This window comes from Leopardus geoffroyi, chromosome A1, assembly GCF_018350155.1.
Source record: "Leopardus geoffroyi isolate Oge1 chromosome A1, O.geoffroyi_Oge1_pat1.0, whole genome shotgun sequence".
Lineage (NCBI taxonomy): Eukaryota > Metazoa > Chordata > Mammalia > Carnivora > Felidae > Leopardus > Leopardus geoffroyi.
In genome coordinates, this window is record NC_059326.1 from 108,293,815 (window position 1) to 108,316,829 (window position 23,015).

General features: G+C 35.8%; 1 protein-coding gene and 1 non-coding gene across 16 annotated transcripts in view; both read right to left on the reverse strand.

Annotated features, from left to right (window-relative positions):
* The window catches only part of RAPGEF6 (Rap guanine nucleotide exchange factor 6), a 191,365-nt gene that overhangs the window by 39,381 nt on the left and 128,969 nt on the right, over positions 1–23,015 (reverse strand). For 6 of the 15 annotated variants that reach the window (XM_045487902.1, XM_045487952.1, XM_045487877.1 and 3 more), the window contains 6 exons: positions 18,538–18,778; positions 14,203–14,214; positions 11,398–11,555; positions 8,506–8,520; positions 3,064–3,304; positions 597–980 (listed from right to left, as the gene is read on the reverse strand). In XM_045487902.1, the coding sequence (XP_045343858.1) occupies positions 597–980; positions 3,064–3,304; positions 8,506–8,520; positions 11,398–11,555; positions 14,203–14,214; positions 18,538–18,778 (1,051 nt within the window). The remainder of the gene's footprint in view (positions 1–596; positions 981–3,063; positions 3,305–8,505; positions 8,521–11,397; positions 11,556–14,202; positions 14,215–18,537; positions 18,779–23,015) is intronic. The other 9 variants (XM_045487928.1, XM_045487967.1, XM_045487913.1 and 6 more) reach the window with 3 other exon arrangements.
* TRNAN-GUU lies at positions 19,327–19,399 on the reverse strand. The gene has a single exon. It is a non-coding gene; the product is annotated as a tRNA-Asn (tRNA).

Genomic DNA, 23,015 nt, shown 5'->3' on the forward strand with positions numbered 1-23,015 from the left:
CCTAGTGAGTCAGGGGAAGAAGATACCCAGCTCATATAACCATCCACACTTTCTGGGCTTTTATAAACCAAATTTTTGTAATTCTAATTCTAATGCCTACCTTGTTTGGACAACAACACACCCAGTGATACGTGAGGCAGTACCTGATGAATGAGCTTACCAAACAGTTGCATTATTACTGTTGTTGTTTCAAAATAGCAATTTTAGATTAGAGTACTGACACCACACTATGATTTTTCAGTGCCAAATCACAGTGAGGGAGATAATGAAAGATGCACAGTACTGGAGTCTGATGATAAAGACCAACTGTTGGGCATATATCCAAAGAGAGTATGCCAAAGGGAGAGAAAGGAAGAAAAATGGCAAGGCAATCAACCTTATTCAGCCAAAAAAAAAAAAAAAAAAAAAGTTTAAATGAAAGATGGAAGAAACAAAAAGCAAAAAACCACTATCACCAGAAGGGAAAACATATTAACTCTAACAATACTTAAAAAACCTGTTAATCAGACTTTTCTTCTCCTAGTCACTTAACACACAAGAAATTAGCTTCATATCTAATACAACAAAACTATACACAACTATTTGTACAAACTTACCTTATTATTGCAAACATGGAATTGAAGTTCTTACATTCTCTACAATGAAGTGCAATTTTAATAAAATGCTTAATAATCTTCATTCGTTTGAGCTGATTTGGTTCAGTTAAAATCTCTGAAGCAACCCAGAATGTCTCCTGGTTAACAATGTCCTCAAACTCTTTCAAGTGAGTATTTCCTGTTTTGGAATCTAACTTAAAAAGGTCATCGATGTATTCAGTAGGCTCAATATTACGAAACAAATCAAAGTCCCTCATTGATAGCTGAGTGGCCACCTCAATGGTACTGAGCTGCAGCATGGACAGTTGGCTTTCTTTAACTAGTTCTTGGGCATCTTCATCTGAACATAAAGTTTCTGTTTCCATGTTATTTTTTAAATAATACCTAAAAAAAAAATTGTTTTTATAAGTGATTTCACATTTATAAGAGCATCTTCCGTATCTAACTTGTCAAAATGTCATTATACGGTTAATAACATTTTGTCAAAAATATTAGCAGACTATTCATTTGTAGATGAAATGGAAAATTAACATTTTAAGTGTTCATTTATTTTTGAGAGAAAGATAGAGGGAGACAGAGAATCCCAAACAGGCTATGCACTGTCAGCACAAGGCCCGAGGCAGGGCTCAAACACATGAACCATGAGATGATGACCTGAGCAGAAATGAAGAGTCAGATACTTAACCTACTGAGCTACTCAGGTGCTCCAGCAAATTAACATTTTAAATGAGAAAAATTTAAAGAGTAAAAATAATGTTGATAGTGCCGTGAACCTTATCATTTTACGCAACTACTCACAAAATGTGTCAATAATTGTGTATATATTCTTGAGGATGAAAGTTCTATAAGGCCTATATGAAGGTATCTGATGCATAGCAGGTACTATGTTAAGTATTTGTTCATGGACAGCATGAATAAACACCTGAATCTATTCAGAAGTTGTTCCTATGCTTATTTTCTTCTTCATTTCTGAATTCCCAAGAGGAGCAAAGAAGAGTAATACCTGTAAAGGAGAGAAACCCTTGCACTAACGATTTCTCCCTTGTTAAATACAAAACCTCACTCCAGCAAATGGTACTGATCAGCAACCATAAAAAAGACCTTCATTTTCTTCTTTTTACATCAACAATTCTATAGCACTTAAAAGTTAAGAGACAAGCTTCACAGTTGGGACATATCTTGTACAAGGCTGTTGCTGGGGACAAAGAGGTAACATGCTGTGTCACACGTCACTTTTACTTTATTCTTTTCTGGTATACAACTCGATCCAAGCCTAAGTTTGTATCTCATCTATTTTTACAGTCAAGCAACTATATACTATACCTCTTTTTCTTCTTTTATACTGTTCACATGCCTAAAAGAATACTACAAATGTGTTGAGACCCATTACACTAGTTAATTATATCTAACATTTATAGGGTAGGTTAACTCATTAATTCTCTTAACATTCTTATGAGGTAGTTTCTATTTATTATCATCCCCATATTTTTGATGAGAAAATTCAGGCAGAGAGAAACTAAATAACACCCTGGTCACATGGCCAGAGCTAGAATTTACCCAGACTGCTGAGCACCCTGGCTCCAGGGTCTGTGCTCTTTAAGCACTATGTGTAGCTAGCAAAGCAGAGTTAACCCACTCTTTTAACAGCATCCATGACAGGCAATCTCTGTAAGGTTTCTAAGGATTTTACTCTACATGTAAATCTAAGGTCACTAAAGAGAACATATTATTCTCAGAGAAAACCACCAGCATAAAGAACAAATGCACTATAGAAACAATCTTCTGGTTGATCAAATAATTTTCGGAGCTCATTTAAAAATTATGCCTTCTTTTGTCCCACGTAAATTTTAGTCACATTAAAAACAAATTTATAATTTAACACATATACTGTCAAATACATATAAAGATATGTATCACTTGGTTTCCTCTGTAAAAAATGGACTGGACTACATCAGTGGTTCTAAGACTATTTCAGCAGGAGGGCTAAAATAGCTTAGCAAATTGTCCTCTCTCTCCTCTCATTTTCAGGTAGTCTTTATGAGAGCTAACACTCTGAGATTCCATTTACGTAATTATGGAGACAAGGAAGCTGAAAAAGAGAAATCCTACTTTAATTTCAGAGTGAATTCAGTGACCTTAAGATGTGATGTTTTTACTTAAAATGTCTGTTTTTACACATGATCTTCAAAAACACATCTAGATAAAGGGGAATTAAGAGACTTAAAAACTTCCAGTTATGTAATAAATATCTCATGGAGATAAACACACAGCAGAGGAAATATAGCCAATAACAGGCTGACAACATTGTCCAGTGACTACACTCATCGTGGAGAACACTGAACACTGTACACAACTGTCAAACATGCTGTACACCTTAAACTAAGAGAACACTGTAGGCTAATTATAGTTCATTAAAAAAAAGAAACACATCTAGAAATAAAATACATTCACTAATAAGCACATTCACCTTCCATTGAGCTGAATTCTATCAGCTAACTTGGAGAACTGGTCCGGAAGTCTTCTCTGTTTTATGACACCCTCAGGAGTAACAGAAACTTCACAGAGAGAATATGTGTCAGACGCACCAGTCAAACCAAATTCATGAACAGCATGACAAACAACTTCTTTAGCTGTAGTGTCTTTACTGATGATAATGTAGCAACTTTGTTGATCTGCTTTGAAAACTCTTATAACTTGATCAGGAATATCTACATGAATACAAAAGTGTGCCTTGTTATTTTCAAGACAATTAAACTCTTCAAAAAGCAATTCAGAACAAAAAGCTCCCTCTGAACAGTGATACATACATTTCTATTCCAGGAGGTTAACAGAAATCACTGTTGTGTTGCATTTATTGATAAATGAATATATCAGCCTTCTCAGGTGATGAAATACTAATATATGTTCACAGAAAAACACATACAAAAAAATAAGCTGTTTTTAATGGAGGCATAGGACTCCTTAAGATATACTTATTTTTTAAAAAATGTTTATTGGGCGCCTGGGTGGCTCAGTCGGTTAAGCGGCTGACTTCAGCTCAGGTCACGATCTCGCAGTCAGTGAGTTCGAGCCCGCGTCGGGCTCTGGGCTGATGGCTCAGACCCTGGAGCCTGCTTCCGATTCTGTGTCTCCCTCTCTCTCTGCCCCTCCCCCGTTCATGCTCTGTCTCTGTCTCAAAAATAAATAAACGTTAAAAAAAAAAAAAAATTCTCTTCTAAAAAATGTTTACTTATTTTTGAGAGAGAGAGAGTGATCGTGTGCATTTGTGTGAGCAGGAGAAGGGCAGAGAGGTGGGTAGAGAGAGTGAATTCCAGGCAGGCTCTCTGCTATCAGTGCAAAGCTTGATACAGGATGTGAACTCATGAACCGTGAGATCAAGAGTCAGATGCTTTAACCCACTGAGCCACCCAGGCAACCCCATAATATGTATTTTATATTTTTACATCATACGAACCTTTAATGACAAACATTAGGTTGCATATCTTTTATAATGGCATTATGATGAATAATACCCCCCTCCCCTTCCCTAGTAGATAAACCTTTCCAGGCAATCTGATTATTTCCTCAAAGAAAATCCAAAAAGGGTGGGGGATGGGGGAGGAGACGAAGAAGAGAGAGAGAGAATTGCTGAATTCAAGGAAGGACATGCTTATTTTTAAGGTTTTTGAAATATAGTGCCAAAGTGTTTTCCAAAAAGGCTATAATATTTTATCATCCTGGAATATAAAGAGAACAATTTTAGTTACATTCTTAGTATTCCTTCTTTTTAAAAATACTTTTTGGTATTCTTTATGCTCTTTCTTACTGAATTTATGCCAATACTAGATAACAACGCTCAGTCTACTATAAAGTGGCACATGTTTTCCTATTTTCATATTTAACAGGAAAATTTAAAATATTCATGCAGTTAAATTTCAAACTTTGTCATTTCTTTTTAATTTTTTGATTTTTGAGACAAGAAGAAAGAGAGCACAAGTGGGTGAAATGGGTAGAAGGAGAAAGAGAATCTCAAGCAGGCACCATGCTCAGTGCAGAGCCCAACAAAGGACTCACTCCCATGACTCTGGGATCATGACCTGAACTGAAATCAACAGACACTCAACCGATTGAGCCACAAAGGCACCCCTTTACCTTTGTGATTTCTGCTATCAGCAGATAAATCTTACCTCAAGATAAATGTTCATATGATATGCACAAATAAGTAATGATATTATCCTCCCCATTCTACCTTATTTTAAAAAATTTTTCTTGTTACACAGCACTGGCCAAAAACTTCCAGGACAGTGTTCAATATGATGACCCCGGGCTACTTTTTAATATAATTCAGTGTAAGTAAAAAGTGATTTGACAGCATGAACACATGGTGTATTTTCCCTTAATATTACCGAATATTGATTATAAACATAAATAATCTGAAAATCAATCATTAATATTTCCCAATTTCCTAAAATTATTGTTACAAAATTGTTTAAAAAATTTTTTCCTAATATTCATTTTTGAGAGAGAGAGAGAGACAGAGACAGAGACAGAGTGTGAGTGGGAGAGGGGCAGACACAGAGGGAGACACAGAATCTGAAGCAGGCTCCAGGTTCTGAGCTGTGAGCAGAGAGCCCGATGTGGGGCTCAAACTCACAAACTGTGAGATCATGACCTGAGCTGAAGTCGGCGCTTAACCAACTGAGCAAACCAGGTACCCCAAAATTGTCTTTTTTTCTTAAGAAAAAAATATTATTTGTGGGGGTTTTTTTGGTAATGACTGTAATTTGGTTGAGCGAGTTTGGTGGCTCAAGTAGATATGGTTTCTCTAGCACTATCTTATTGCATTATTAACTTTAAGAGACGAAGAAAACTTAACAAACTTGTCTTAAGGCCATCTGAAGTATAATTCTGTTTAAAGGGAAGAAAAGAGTAATGAAACAGATGCGGCAGAAAATAATTTCACAGAATAAGGTAACATTCTGAGGCTAATGGCACAAAAAGAGACAGATTTCCATGACCGACTGGAAGATTCAACTGAACATATATGAATACAATTCCAGGAAAAAGGAGTCCTAAATGTTCTGGGTCTACTGCCAAGTTGGAAGCAGAAAGCTTCATATATTCAGTCAAGTCTCTTTTATAAGATAGATGCAACAAACTGCCTTTCTTGATGTATGCAAATATTTGAGTCACCAAAAGCCTCTTGTTCATTATTTCTTTGCAATAAGACAATCCTTCAGGTGTTGCTGACACCGGGTTTGTAAACCTACAAGGCTTAAGGTTAGAGTGTTTTATGATCCACCCAAATTGAGATGCTTCTCTACCCGTGGCTAGAAAATATTTTCAAGTAGATGGAAACTGCAGTTTGCTAAGAGAAAGACCGCGAACAAAAGGGTTTCATTATCCCCATTCCTATCCTCTTCACAAAAGCAGGCCTCAGTTGTCTGGGGCTCTAGAATTGGATCAGCTTACTAGGTCTTTGGAGACTGAGCTTTCAGCCCGCAGGAATGGCTAACCCTGAGGTAAGGGGGAGATGCTCTGATCACTTTAATTTCTCTAGGGAAATTTATTCACAAAGAGAGGGTGGGAATTTGCACACATTTCATTTTCTCTTCTTTTGTTTCCAACATACTATTAACATCTTCTGGGAAGGAACTCAGAGTTGTGTATCTTGCTAAACAGTTAAAAAAAAAAAAAAAAAAAAGTCATCCTCTCTTAAAAGTGATTTGTTTCCCATGTGAAGGCCAAACTGTGACATAATCACATAAAAGGGATCTGGCATTATGAATGGGTACCTCTAGAACAGAACCATAAAAGGGATTATCCAGAGGGCAGCCCATTACCCAAACCCTGATAAATTTGCCAAGGTGGTAAATGCCAACCTAGAAAGTTACCCGGAAAAGGATTAGAGGAAGACATTTCTTTGCATTGCTATCATTGTCAGAGTAAACCTATTTTTCTCTTTTAGAGTTGTTACAGATATAAAATATCCATATTCTTCATCAACATGTTTGCTGTCAGCGGGACATCATAGATGTCAAACCTAATACTTAAACATGGCAGATATTCCAATGTTAATGATCAGATGAATGGTAGACATGAGGTCAGAATAAATTTCAATCAAGAAAAATGATCTAATTATTTCAAATTTTAGGCATGAAATTAGAACGCATATAAAAATATAACCCCGTAAGGAGAAAACACATTTAAAAAGACTCTTGGTGGATGACAGCATTTATTAGTCTTAGGATTCATAGTTCATTTTTAAAAAAATCTTACATAATAGGTAAATAAATTCAAGAAAAGCAATCTGCAATATCTGGCCTTTCAACCCAAAGGCAAAATTTTTAGAATGCTAACTATAATCTTGCTGAATAAAATAAAAAAATAAGATACTTGAGGGAAGCATGTACTGACCCTGATGTTACAGTAAAAATGGGAGACCTTTTTAGGTAAGATGATGATAAAATAAAACCAAAAGGCTGCCTCTCGATTCTATCTTATGTTTTTAATGTTTATTTATTTATTTTTGACTTTGAGTGGGAAAGAGAGAGAGAGAGAGAGAGAGAGAATGTGCATGCAGAGCAGAAAGGGAGACCAAGAATCTGAAGCAGGCTCCAGACTCTGAGCTATGTGCAGAGAGTGTGACAAGGGGCTTGAACTCACTAAATGCAAGATCATGACCGGAGCTGCAGCTGGAACCTTAACCGACTGAGCCACCCAGGTGTCCCATTTTGATTTTACTTTAAGTTGCTAAATGGTGAATAAATATTTAGGGAGTGCCTGTTATGTGTCAACCGTGTTCCATATGATGAAGATACAATAATAAATAAGATGGGACAAAGTCTCTGCTCATACTTGAGAGTAAGTGGTAGTTCAAGGAAAGATAATCTATATAGTGAAGAGTTTCACTACGAAAACACAAGATAGTTATATAATGGTACAGATCAAGAATTGGCACTTTTGTTCTATGAAGGGCAAGGCAGTAAACATTTTAAGTTTTGCTGGACAGGAGGCAAAATAGATATTTTGTACATACACACACAGAATATATATATATATAACAAAAGAGAAAACAAATCTCCACAAAACACGACAAAAATTTGAAATATAATAATAATGCAAACATAAAATGTAAAGATACATAAACACAGAGACTTAGTCAACACTGTAAATGTCCACCAAAAGGGGACTGGTTAAATGAAATGCCAACAGCTGTTAAAAAAACTGTGGTAGAACAACACATTCTGAAACAGGAAAGTATTCAAGGTATATTGCCAGGTGAGATGGGTAAGTAGAAGAAAAGTACACTGTATCATTTGGGGTGCAGAGAATGTGAACACATTTTATGTGCACTCAAATTTCTGGAAGGATATATGGATAAATGAACAACTGTTAATTCTGGGGAGTGGAGAATTATATTCTATCCTTTCTCTGCAATTTGACTTTTCAAAAACTTTATGTTCCTTTAAAATAAAAAATTAGTTAAAATAACTCAGACATGTAATGCTGAATCTGAAAGTTTACTAAGTATTAAAGAAATCAAATAAAAGGTTTGTGCTATTAAATGAAAAAGAGGTAAGCAAAAAGTTCCATATGCACACTCGAGAAAAAAAAAAAAATTCCAGTTTTACAATCCTTGGGCCACACTCTTGAGTTGTTTTAGGTCTCATTGAACATTAGGTCAAAAATTCCCCCTACAAGTTTCCAAGTTATAGAGCAGCATGTATACTGATTCTATAACCAAAAATATATGTATTCAAAGACAACGATGAAAATACACACCAGTCTACACTGGCAAGCTTATCAGTGGGTAGAAAAGTTCTGGTTCCTACTTCATTCAATTCTGTATCGTGGGACTTTTTAAAAATAATAAAACACTACACAGAAACATTAAGTAATGGAATACCACAGTTTTCAAGATACTTACAGTAAAAACCAACAGCTGTAGGCAGCAAAAACAAAGCAAAATCACAGAACAGTCAGCAATCAAAAGCAAACTATTAACAGTTCTGTAGCTTTCACCCAACTTGCTAACAACAATTAAACAAGCAGCATAAACACACTGAAATCAACAGTAAGTTAATCAGACTTGGCCAATGTCACACATGTACTACAATACACACATGTGATGTACACAGCTAACCTAAAATTCAGTGCTGTCATGCAGAACTTAAGGAACTGAATTTGAAAATTAATTGCTAAGGAGTATTTTACTCAAATATAAACAGCACCAAGCGTTTTCGTAAAGTTATACATTTTGGGGTTTAAAAAATACAACTTATAAGTTAAATACCTGTATGTGTTCTTTTTTTTTGTAATTAAAAAAATTTTTTTGAGAGAGAGTGGCGGAGGGGCAGAGAGAGAGGGAGAGAGAGAGAGAATCCTAAGTAGGCTCTGCGAGGTCAGCGAGGAGCCCTACGTGGGGCTGGATCTCATGACAGTGAGTTCATGACCTAAGCTGAAATCATGAAGCAGATGCTTAACTGAGTGAGCCACCAAGGTGCCCTATATGTGTTCATTTATATTGCTGGTATGGACACAGGCTGCAGACTGAGCTTTGCAGACTGACCTCTCAATATAGATTTTATCAAAGCATCTTTGGCTCTTTCAACATGTTTTCAATGAGTGAACTATGCAATCAAACCAAGTAGCACCTTCTCTTCAAATTTCAGTGCAATGAGGGGCTTACAGTTTCTAAATTTTAGTAATTTCAACCTCTTCTTTTGGTTCCCCCAGCTAACTCCCCAGCTGACTGCTCTCTTAGTCCTCTCCCTACAACCATCCCTTATGTTCCTCACCCCCACCTCTAGATATGCCAATGACAAAAAACAAAGCCATAAAAATCACTTAATTTAGAAATCATCTGTCCTTAAAAACGCAGCTTATGAAAGTATGCATACTTAGTTTGTGTTTTGGTAGTGTAAAAATATTTTACTTGTGAATGTAGTATAAGTAAGAGGCATTGCTGTGGGACACAGATACAGACATGAAAATAAATTCCCATGCTCCTACTTCAAAGCAATGTAAGAACAGACAATGAAAATGCATTAAAGATTTCTCAGAAAGGAGGGATGGCCTTCCCAGAGAATGTAACATTTGAGCTTAGCATCATGGAATAAGAGAAAGTTCACCGGATATGCAGGGAAAGAACTTGACAGGTGGCAAAATAGCACGGGCAAAGAAATCACACTTGTGAAGATATGTGGCAAAGAGAGAGAATGTCAGAGTAGGGAGACTGGCAGGACAGAAGGCTAAAAAGGGGGTTTACAATCACGCTGTGTAAAGTGAACACTGACAGTTACTATGTTATTGTTGCAAGGTTACAGATTCACTCTGCCTTGTCATGATGGGGCTGAGATTCTGCGAACCACATTCTTGCCAAATGGTCCCTTCTTAGGTTACGCCAAAAAGGGCACCAAAAGCAACTGTAAGGTTAGAGGAAGAAAACACTTCCTGCTTTATGTTTTTTCTTGTGGGATTTTTCTTCCTGTACTACCCCAGCAATACATCTTCACCCTGTGGTGGCATTTCTTTCATGTACCAGAAGATGAATCCACTTTGCAGTTTTCCTGCCTCTGTGATACCTTAGTGCTTACTTCTTTACCATTTTAGGTAAACAGTTAATTGGCAACAATTTCTTATATTAAATTCTGATTAAATATCTGGAGTGGTTTCTATCTCATGACTGAACCTTAACTAATTCAGAAATCATTAAGAATTCCTAAGCAGAGTAACAACTCATTAAAATTTGTGATCTAGAAAGAACACTGGTAGACAGGTAGAGAGGAGGATGTGTTGAAGACAGATTAGTGAGTTTTGTACCCTCTAACAGTTAAGAGGCAAATGAAATTTTTAAAGACCCAAATAATAATGTACAGAATGAATGTCACTAAACTGTGGTACGTTGAGTTTTTATTCAAGTTGCTATAATAAAACAGAAACTTTACTACTACACTTACTATATATTCCCTCCTTTCTAATAATGAGATTCATGTAATCAAGCTTCCTTCCTTTCTTATACTAGCTGTTAGGGCCTTCAGCATTAAAACTGAAGTTGAATCACAACTACACCAATCTTTGTAGATCTATTTATTTTTTTTTCTTTCTTCTCCTTGGACCTAATTATACATCTTGGTTTTAACTGTAGGTGTCTTTTATTGAAAGCCATCCCAAATCCTTTCAAGTGATGGATAAGTAATTTTTCAAGTTTTTCTTCCCTGTAATGAAATTTTACATTATACAGTTAAATAACAATTTTTGTCTTTGGGCACGAACTGATGCATAAAAATAAACTTGATGTCCCACATGATGTTTAAACCCAAAACCAAAATTTAAGCACTAATGAAAAGATGCTATAGTATATCTAATTAACAATACATGACAATAAAACAATTTTAGCTTCAGGTGTTGGGGAAAAAAGTTTCCAGAAAATTACTAACACATTTCAGTACCTCACAAAGGAAGAGAAGTGAGGCCACCAAGACTGAAAAAATTTCCCTTATCCTTTTCCACACCATGGATAACTTATTTCTTGGCTGAGAAGCAGCATCCTTGCTTTCTTTCCACTGTTCTGATAAGGGTTACCAAAAGATACCTAAATGTAATCTCCTTCGTATGTACTATTTTATATTGGAGCAAGTACTGCTCAAGCTTACGCAAAAAGACAAAATGAATGCTGTGTTTGGAGTTCTGCAGTGAGTCATAACCTTGAGATAAGAGAAAAGGGAAGCAAGCAAATCTATTTGATACACAAGTCTCAACCATCTAATTTGTCACTTTGGAATCAATATGGCTATATAAAATCACAAACAAAAATTACCTGAAGGATTAGAAAAATCCAACATGCTGGTGGTAGGCTGCAGGAGATCAGGGCTGCTGGAAGAGAGTGTTCCAGGAATAGGCATTATAGCCAGACTGTGCCTGCAGTGTCTTGTTCCCACAATGCTGTCATCTTGCGACTGGCTCAGGCCTCCATCACTTGAAAAAAATGTCATACATCACTTTAAAGTAATTGAGAATTCTTAATGGTAAACGTTTCTGCTGTCTGTACACTAAGGCATAATGGAACCAATTCAGAGTGGTGATTTAAAAAATTATATATTAAAGCAATTTAAAAATAGGACAACTATAATAATGAATACACTTATAAGTTAAATTTTTAGGATAAATAAATTTTAAGCAAGTTAAACCTAAGAAATTCTACTACATCATAAAGGTGTACTTCATAATGCATCATATAGAAATAGTAACATTGAGTTTCCGTTGGTTTGGTAAAGAAATTAAATCTGGGTGTGTTGGGAGCCTTTAAGATTAGCCAGTTTCAGTAGACACTAATATATGTATCCAACAAGGCACAACCACACCCCAACAAGGTTCACACTCACAACATAGTGGATGGTGACCTTTTAGGCAAAGGATGCAGCTGGGTCTAAATCCAAACCAAAAAATGGCAGGCTGCAGAAAACAAAGGGACCATATCCGAGTGACAAAGTAAGAGAGGTCTTTAAACATATGAACAACTGGAGAACTGCCCAAACCAGTGATAACTGGGAAAAGATAAGAGGAAGATGGCAAACAGAAAACAATGGGTATATGTGACAAGTACAAAGAAGAAAGAAGAGGGCCAGAAATCAATATAAAGGAAAAAGAATTTTATAGTCTCTGAAGTTTATTCGAGGACACATTATTTCTTGTGTGATGTCTCAAGTCTAATTACTTGGCTACTCCCTAGATGAGAACATCAAAACTACAAAAGAAAGCAAACCATCTAAAGTTAATTCCCTTTAAAGTTTTAAAAAATATCAATCAGGGGCGCCTGGGTGGCGCAGTCGGTTAAGCGTCCAACTTCAGCCAGGTCACGATCTCGCGGTCCGGGAGTTCGAGCCCCGCGTCAGGTTCTGGGCTGATGGCTCAGAGCCTGGAGCCTGTTTCTGATTCTGTGTCTCCCTCTCTCTCTCTGCCCCTCCCCCGTTCATGCTCTGTCTCTCTCTGTCCCAAAAATAAATAAACGTTGAAAAAAAAATTAAAAAAAAAAAATCAATCAAATGGCCATATGTAAGCAAATAAAGCACTCTTAAAATACTTTAAAGGTGTTACAGAGGCAACTCTAAATCCACTGAAGAGAAAAAAATCAAAAGAAATATAACTCTGTTACTTAAGTTTTAGATACCCCCAAAAGTTCTATAAAAGGATAAATGAAACAGTCCTATATAAAGGACAGCAATGAAAAAGATTTCCATTACCATCAATGATCAAAACACCATTTGTTTCTAAGAGTTAAACCAATTCTTAGGTTAACATTAATTCTTATCTATGTTTTACTCAATGTAGTATTCTACCCAATACTTGTTACACATATAGAGGTATCACAGAATACTTACCTATTATCATGGAATGCATTAAATGAATGGTATGGGATACATCTAGAATGTTAGAGGAGTCAAACACAGGACTTAGGCAGATAAGGCAACTATGCAAGATGAAGTGTGGAGGATGGTTAAATAAACAGCTAAAGAGCTGCTGCCAGTAGCCAGACAAGGAAGACAGAGCTAGGACAAGCAAGACTGCGGAGGAGTTAGGGAAAAGCATGAAGACACGGAAGAGAGCAAAAGTGTTTCAAGAGCCAGCTATGCATAACCTGGATAATTAGCTACATGACCTCAGGGAAATTTGTTTCTGGACCTTTGTTTCCCCATCTAAAAATTTAACTCTCTCTCCCCCAGGACTACTGTAAAGATTAAATGAGGTAATGTGGATGAACATTTTGGCTCAGAGGAAAAAACAATTCCAATTTTTAAGAAGACAGTGAATTACTTTTACTGAAATTAAAACAGAACAGTACAAAACTAGAAAGTACATTTTAAAATTTTAACAGGCTTTCTAATTTAATTGATTTTTGAAAACAAATCTGCCAATTTTTGGACACAGACGGTCAAGTAATTAAATCCAAAGAAACAAACTGTTAAAAGAGGTTAGCTGGTCCCATTAATAATCACAGTAGATGGGGCGCCTGGGTGGCGCAGTCGGTTAAGCGTCCGACTTCAGCCAGGTCACGATCTCGCAGTCCGTGAGTTCGAGCCCCGCGTCAGGCTCCGGGCTGATGGCTCAGAGCCTGGAGCCTGTTTCTGATTCTGTGTCTCCCTCTCTCTCTGCCCCTCCCCCGTTCAGGCTCTGTCTCTCTCTGTCCCAAAAATAAATAAACGTTGAAAAAAAAAATTTAATAATCACAGTAGAATCAAATGTAATTGTGTTAAAAAGTTATAATATTCTACTAAAGGGAACTGGCTGCCTTAAGTTACAGTAAGATGGAATTCACTATAAGACTAAGGAAAGTGTATGAAACACTAAAAGTCCTTATCTCTTTTACTGATGTTATTTAACATTACCTCTGCTTTTTAATAATCAAAGACAGGACACTGTAGAGATATATTAATGTAAAGCTGGTTACAAATTCATGGTAATTAAGGTGTGAGCATGTATAAATGAAAACTATACTAATGTTATTATGTACAACCCATGCTATGACACGAATGAAACAGTATCTAATTGGCAAAATATCCATGCTTGTTTGGAAGCTGAATTGATAAAGCCCGTTTGCAAATATAGTAATTACATCATTTCTTACCAAAACAGTCTCCTGAGAAGATGATGCAGTAACAGAAACAACATACTTTTAAAAAATTCCTCAGTAACTCCCCAACACTAACTTTACTTAGAATAAAAGTATATTTTAGTTTCACATTATGAAACTAAGAAGGCTACATAAACACCTGTATGCTAATAAAAAATAATCCCAATGTTAAAAGCAAACAAAGTATGTTGACCAAAAAAAAAAAAAAAAAAAAAAAAGGTGAGAAAAAATAATTTCTAATAAGCAAACAAGACAGTCTACTTCTGGGACTGTGTTACAAAGAATAATATTAAGCTGCTATATAAGCAATTTGTGATTAAAAAACAAAATAAAAGCTGAATGATTTTAAAAAAATAGGACATCAGATTTGCTTTTTTTTCCACTGATGTTATTGGAAATTAGTAACTATTTTTCTACTTCTAATGTTCAGGAGAATTCTTTCATTTTAAAATTATGTCATGGTTAGGGATTTGGGGAATTATCTATTCTTAATCTCAACTATTTGTTCCTTCCTTATTTTAATATTCTTTGTCTCACATAGTATTTCGAGGACAATTCTTAGAGAAGTGAGTGCTACAAAGGCAGAGACCAAGAGCCTTTTTCAAAGAGCCTTGACACAAATATGTTCAGAATTGTGGAATTAGACTCATTAAAATTTTTTCTCACTTAAAAAATATTCAAAGTAGAAAATTAAAAAAAATATAGTGAACAAACAAGGAAGAAAACAATTACCTATAAAACCACACCCTACACAAAACCAAAACCAACAGTTTTCCTTTTTAGTTATTTTTACAGTATACATTACAATCTAATTAACCAATCCCCTGTAGCTGGACTTCTAGGGTATTTCCAATTTTGTTTCATTATAGGTAATACAATACTATTAAGAATATCTGTATATAAATCTTCATCAATTTATTACTAGAAATGGAATTGTTGAATCAAAGGTATAAACATTTTTAAAACTCTTAATCAAAAAATGCCCAGGGAAACCTGGGTGGCTCAGCTGGTTAAGCCTCCAACTCTTGATTTTGGTTCAGGTCATGACTGTCAGTTAGTGGAATAAGCCCCAGATCCAGCTCCAAGCTGACAGCCAGGAGCCAGTTTGGGATTCTCTCTCGGCCCCTTCCCCAGCTTGCACACACTCTTTCTCACTCAAAATAAATAAAACATTTTTAAAAAATGCCCGAATACTTGATAGAAAGGTTGTCATTTCCTATTTCTTTTTTTTTTTTTTAATGGTTATTTTTGAGAGAGAGAGGGAGCAGGGGAGGGGCAGAGAGAGAGAGAGAGAGAGAGAGAGAGAGAGGATCTCAAACAGGCTCCACACTGTCAGCACAGTGCCCAACATGGGGCTCGAACTCAAGAACCATGAGGTAGTGACCTGAGCTGAAATCAAGAGTCAGACGCTCAAGTGACTGAGCCACTCACGTAGCCCATAATTTCATATTTCTACAGCAGTTTGAGCTTATTATTTGTCTTATGTTATCAATTCAGGCCCTGATTATTCTCCTGTCAATCTGTGATAAAACAAATGATACACCGTTTTTAAAATAAATTGTGTGTCCTTGATTATTATGGATGTAGAGTATGTGACTCAATGTTCTTTGCCTATTTTTTTATTGAAGTTTCAGTGATTTTATTGTGTACCTATTAAAAATCACCTGAATTCATTTGTAATGATTAAGTGCCAAGAAACAGGACACACATTCATTCTCAAAACTGCAAAGTGACCAGTCTGACAAACCAGTTCTCTGCAAAAAAAAAAAAAAAAAAAAAAAAAAAAGGCTCCAATGAAAACCTTTATGATTTCTACTAAAATAACGTATTTTTTCTGGTATTTATATGGCTGAAATTATTGGCATTTTACTTCACTGAAACGTATTTAGAAGAGAGAGCCAGTTTAATATTAACACCTGATGTACAGTATTTTACTAATGTTAGCATTCACAGTGAACAGCCTCCGACTGGCAAAACAGACTCAATAAATACTTGCTAACTACTAAAAGAAAAAACAATTCCCTTCTGAGTTAACTACTTCTACAAGATATTTCATTTTGAGACGTACCAATACAAAGAAATAAGGCTTGAAAACACTCAAACGATTGTTCCTGGCCACCTTCCTTTCCATGCCTACTATAAGCAAAGATAGAATCCAAGAGGTGAAACCAATTCCCACTCCCTGAAAGAGATACTATGGAGATGACAGACTGGTTTAGCTGCCTGAAACTTGAACATAGCTACGTGGAATCTGACAGTAACAAGCTCAAGTCCAATACAATCAATGTCCTATGGTTCTAGACGACACATGTCACAATTATGCCTCTGTTCAAAATAAAATACAGTTAAAGGATACATTTATTCTAGATCAAATCCACCAGGGTTTCTAGAAATGGAACTCGGGGTAATACCTCCTAAGAATTCCCTTTACAAACTCTTTTCTTTTTGGTCCTCCATTCATTTCCTTTTTCCCCAGTGCTGTCATGCACACTTCCGGTCATCCAAAACTATCTCCCATCTTTACAATGGAGGCTAGTCCCTCTCATATTCTCCTTACCTCCCATTTATGAGAATAAGACTTCTCATAAGACTTTGCTGTCCTGCTGTCATATGACAGTATGCTCAATATTAAAAGAATTTTGCTACTTTAAAGTTAGGATTTTTACAATCTGCTTGCCTCTAGGAGAGCAGTCATTAAGAAAGAAATGAGTGACAATAAGCACAGAGCTCAAGATGCTTTAATTCTCTGTGAGCCCCAAATTAAATGAAGAACAAATGTGTTACCTGATTGGAAGTAAGAACTCAAGAAGAAAAGCATGTTGAGATCAGGCAATCTCTGAGATCTTGAACACTATAAAAGCTGAGAGTTGACATTTACCTACTTCCAAGTTGTCCCCTAATTAGTGTCATTATTACAATGACAATGTGCTATACTGTCAACCCCAATACACCAAATACAACTATCAGAGCTTGTATCACTTCCTACTATGACACGATGAAGTCCATCACTTCAGTATAATATTCAAAGTCTTTCATAACTCAGCTCTTCCCTATCTCTCCTGCTTCATCTCTACATGTACACCCAGAGTCTATATAACCTACCAAACTTGTTCCTGTCTCTGTGCACATCAAAACATTTATCACCCTGTAATGCACCATTTGTCTGCTTTCCCTTTTTAGATTACCAACTCTTAGAGGACAAGAAACTTGCTCTATTAATCTTCCTACATTTTTATATTTGAACACTGTGCCTTGTGTATAACCATGTGGAGAATAAAGGGTTCCTGATACCAATTCCTTAAAAGTAGTAACTACCTCTTTTCAGCTCTAAAAACCACAGAGCATAGTGCTGGGAACTATAAGGAACTAAACAAATATGTGATTATGTTTTGCTTAAATGTTTTCTTCCTTTTATTTTTTTTCTTCTCTTCTCTTTCTTTTACTTAATTCACTGTGTTAATTTATTCAACAAATACCAAGTGCCTACTGATGTGCTAGGTACTGAGCTGGATTAACACTTCTGTGATTGCTTTATGAAGTAGATAATGTAAAATATACAGATATAATATATACTACACCCATTCCCATCCACTTCAGTGAAATGATTTTCTTAAGTACTTTACAGACCTCAAATTGCATTTCAAATCACAAAGTTTCCTTCAGTTTTGGTGACATCTCATTTTAGAAACAAGTAGATTTGACTAAAAAGGTCAGCTTTAGAATTCAGGAAGGAATAAATAGTGCAATAAGAGAAAGATGATTTAGAAGACAAAAAAACTAGCATCCGCAAATTTATCCTCAAGTTTTAAGATGTTCAAATTTGGGAGCACTTGGGTGGCTCAGTCGGTTAAGCATCTGACTCTTGGTTTTGGCTCTGATCATGATCTCACAGTTTAGTGAGTTCGAGCCCCACTGCCAAGGCAGAGCCTGCTTAGGGTTCTCTCCCTCCCTCTCTCTCTGCCCTCCCCCACTCACACTGTCCCTGTCTCTTTCAAAATAAATAAACTGGAAAAAAAAAAAAAAAAAAAAAAAAAAAAGATGTCCAAAGGACTTAAATTAGATTAAAAAGTACACAAGAAAAGATTTTGTAAAATAAAATGGTCTTTCCTAAAATTCAAAACAAAACTACTAGAAGAATATATACTCTAGTAGTGGTAATTTCATGGAAATGATGGAAAGATACTAAGATTTTCTTATTTATGGTTTACTTGAAGATTTTATAATGCGTTAGTTGTATAAAAAACAAACTGACCCCAAATTCCCTTCCCCCAAATAAAAACTTTAGAGTCAACAGGAAAATGTCTACATTACTGAGATGATTATACCTACCTGAACAGTTTTGGAGGCAGGATACTAAACCGTGTTTTATCCAAAATTTTCCTGATTTTGTTTCTTCCACCTGAAACAGTATTTGCTTTTATTTTCTTATTTCCTTTCTCCTGTGATGTCTGTTCGATATCTCCTGGTACATCCTGGATTGAATGGCGATTACTTTTTTTTTCAGCAATTTTAGGAATATGAGGAACACCATATTTTTCTTGTTCAGTCCTACTAAGTAACTCTTTGAACACTGTGTAAATAAATAAAGTCGTCATTTGTTTTATTCTCATTAGCAAGTTTTTACAAAAACAACAAATTTTAAACATAAATACAGTCACTTTCTATTATTTGGCCTTTCACAGTCTCATCCACTAAACATTATGAAATCTACACCATGTTTCATCAGCTATACCAACTTACCTCTTCAGTTTTTTTTAAGATTTAATTTTTAACTTTTTTTTTAACATTTTTATTTATTTTTGACACAGGGAGAGACAGAGCATGAGCAGGGGAGGGTCAGAGAGAGGGAGACACAGAATCTGAAACAGGCTTCAGGCTCTGAGCTGTTAGCACAGAGCCCGACAAGGGGCTTGAACTCCCGGACTGCGAGATCATGACCTGAGCCGAAGTCAGCCGCTTAACTGACTGAGCCACCCAGGCGCCCCTAAGATTTTATTTTTAAGTAATCTCTACACCCAATGTGGGGGCTCAAACTTACAACCCTGAGATCAAGAGTCACATGTGCTACTGACTGAGCCAACGAGATGTCCTTTAAAAAAATTTTTAAAGCAATTTCTACACCCAACATGGGGTTTGAACCCAGGACCCTGGAATCAACAGTCACATGCTCTACCAACTGAGCCAGCCAGGTGCCCCGTCTTCAGTTTTTATAAATGCCTATACTTCTGATATAGGCCAAAAGGGAAAAAACAAAGTCACTGGCAAAAATGAAAAGGAAGTAAGCAGGCAGCATGTTTGAAAAGTTCAAGGCTTCCTACTTAGCAATATTTGCTACGTAATAATAATAATAAGCAATATAACTGCTAATCCTCTCAGATTTTATAAAACCAGATATTCAGATTCTATTATTTGTTATTTCATATCATAATATATATCACTTGATATGAGACAGAAGTACTGTAGTCATGTTGTTTTGTAAAATTTAGCCATTAAAAAAAGAAAAAACAAAAAAAGAGTTTTGATGGACCTATTTTTGCCAGAAATAAACAGTACTAAATTTAATAATAAATCACCATTTCCTCAAAGTCACATTTATGAGACTCCTGTCACTGAGTAAAGCAGCTAATAAACTTTCACTACAGTGGTCTGAAGTAACAACCAATCATTCTTAGGTAACTTCAGGTCGACCATAAGTCTGAGGAGTTATTTCATCCTTAAGAACAGTACAAGTGCACTCGAAGATTTGCCTATCTAGCGATCTCTTTGCCTAGATCAGATTTTTTTACCTTGTGAGAGGGGCTATACCTCCTTGGGATCAAGTGAAAAAAGAAAAATCCATAGAAGACTATGTATCTAGTAACTATTGGTGTCATCTTTTTCAATTAGGAAACCTATATTACTTAGGTTTCATTAATGTCATGAAAATATTTTTCAGTTGTTTTAAATATGTGTTCTTAAATAAAACCTATCAACTACTAGAGGGGGGAAAACCCACTAAAAAGATAAATGCTAAGGCAGAAGGTAATTTCCTAAAAATTCATGGTGTCTGGGAGGGTCTGAATAAAAGAAAAATGAGGCTACATATTCTTGAATATGAAGGTCTTCAGAAGGTGCAGGTTTCAGTAGTGTTACTTGGAACCTTCATAAAAGAAAAATAAATTTTATAAATGTGCCCACTGAAAAACAGAGAATTGTGATCTTTTTTGTTTTGGGGACAAATCAATCATTTCCTTCAATATCAAACGAGTTACAAGTAAGATCCAATAGACAAAGACTTAAAAGCTGATGCATTACAACACAAAATGGCTTGGTATTCAGTTGTAAAAGTAGCTCATCTTGAAAGTTTCAACCAGGATGTTATCACATTACCAAAGCATACTGAAAGTTTATGAAAAGCACATTTTCTGCCTTCAAAATAATAAACATCTTTGGAGTCACCTTTTAAAGATAATTTGCTTGATTAAAATGCAACAAATTCCTTTGAGTTTGTTTAGAAATTTTGTTTTATTTTAAGCCATGTGGTAAAGGTGAAAATGCCTTTTTGAGGTAAAATTGATACACATCCATGCAAAAAAACACTTATTGACCTACAAACACGAAGGCACTACACTATGCGCTCGTAGATAACCCCTATTGCAGAACAGTAAGTGTACAAAATATGGTACAGAAAGATCATAACCAGAGGAATTAAGAAAGCAGGAAAGGGAAAATCTTCCCTAATTAAGTTGCTGTAAGGTGAGTAGATTTTAACTAGGCAAAGTGAGGGGAAGGAGGAATGACTCTAGGTAGAAGAAATCTCAAGTTCCAAGTCCCTGTGGTAATAAGAAACAAAGAAAATTAAGATGACTGGAGAACAAGGCAAAGAAAGGGCCTAAAAATGCTATAGTGAAGAGCAATAGGAAATCTTTAAATGGGCAGCAGATATCCCTGCCTGTGGTATGTACATAAGACAACTCAAGGGTGTACACAGTAGCTTACATCTTCACTGGACTTGTGTATATAGTTATAAATAAAACTGTAGAAATTTTGATTTATAGATGAAGAGAAAATAATAAATTTTAAAAAATCAGTCAAGGTTCAAGACAAAAATTAATAGGTGAGCAAGTGTAATTACAATGCTATTAAAAAGCAATACTAAATATATGAATCAGAAATGAAGGTGCCCAAGAATCAAGAAAAGTAATAAATTGGACTACATGAAGATTAAAAATTTCTCAGTCTCTACAATTACGTACATATGTATACACACACACAACAAGCAAAGTCAAAAGACAACTTGGGAAAATATTTGCAACCCTTCGACTAAAAGATACTGGGGGTGCCTGGGTGGCCCAGAAGGGTAAGTGTCTGACTCTTGATTTTGGCTCAGGTCATGATCTCATGGTTCATGAGATCAAGCGCCACATCGGGCTGTGCTGACAGGGCAGAGCCTGCTTGGGATTCTCTCCCCCTCTCTCTGCCCCTTTCCTGCTCACACTCTCTCCCAAAATAAATAAATATTAAAAAACAAAACAAAAAAAAGACTACAAGATATTGTCCTTTCTTATAACACATTCAAATACATCAATAAAACATGAGTACCTCAAAATAAAAATGGACAAATGACTTTGTAAAAAATAAATGTTAACCTTTGAAAAAAAAAGGCGCTCAACCTCCCTCATTATTAAATAATGTATATCAATAAAAATAAAGTTGCTTATACCTGTTGCAGAGACATTCTTATATACTGATAAAGAAAGTGTATGTAGACTGGGGTAAACTTTTGGAAAGTGAAACTGCAGCACTGTTAAAAGTTAATTCCACTATGAGAAATTTACCTTCTAGGTCTATCTACATAAGCATAAAAGTATACAGGATTTTTATTTCAACACTGTAAATAGCAAAAACTGAAAACAACCAAAAACACCCATCAATACATTAGCTCAACAGATTATAATGATATTGCAGTGGATTTCTCTGCAATAACAATTATACAAGAATTAAATCTGTATCAACTCCTAAGCAAAGATCCAGAATGCTATACACAGTATGGCTCTACTGTATACCTTTTTTAAATGTTTTCATTTTCAAAACATACACATATAATACTTTTATGAAAACATTAAAATGCTAATAATAAATTATCTGAGTGATGAGATTTTCAAATGTTAGAAAGTTATGAAAGCCAGGAGGAATAGATGAGCTAAAATACCAGGGCAAAAAGATGGTAAACGGAGATTGCCTGATGTTTTCTTCTCTCAACATGAAGTGTAAACATGAAACGGGCAACAGGTAGAGAGACTCTGCTAGAGGAAAAAGGATTTTTAATGGCTTCAAGTACTGGCATAAAAACTGGAATACACACAAGGCCCAAAGCAGTGATGCCTTCCTCCATGGGACATATCTACTCCTAAGACAAGGTAGAAGAGCTGGGGACAGGTTCGAAATTTCTTAGTCTCATGGTACTTAGGAGACAAAGTCACACAACAAGGAAGGGTGTGCAACCAATACATGACATATTTCTCTGCTTGGGGTGAGAGGCTCAAGAGCTAAGTTTAAAAATCTCTCAAGGGCCAAATTTCTACAAAAAATAAGACAAAAAGCTACTAGACTCTGAATCAAAAGCCACGCCTTAGGGAAAAACTGGGAGTGAGGGTAGGAGGACAAGGCTGACAAAACAAAGTATAATTTCCCACAATCTCTCTGTGCTCAGAAACAAAGTTCCATTAGAGAAGGGGCCTGCATCAAACACATGACAAATCTCACTCTCAGTTTGAAACTTGGGTATAGTCTAAGTAATTTTGTAACCTACCCTGACCCAGCTCAAT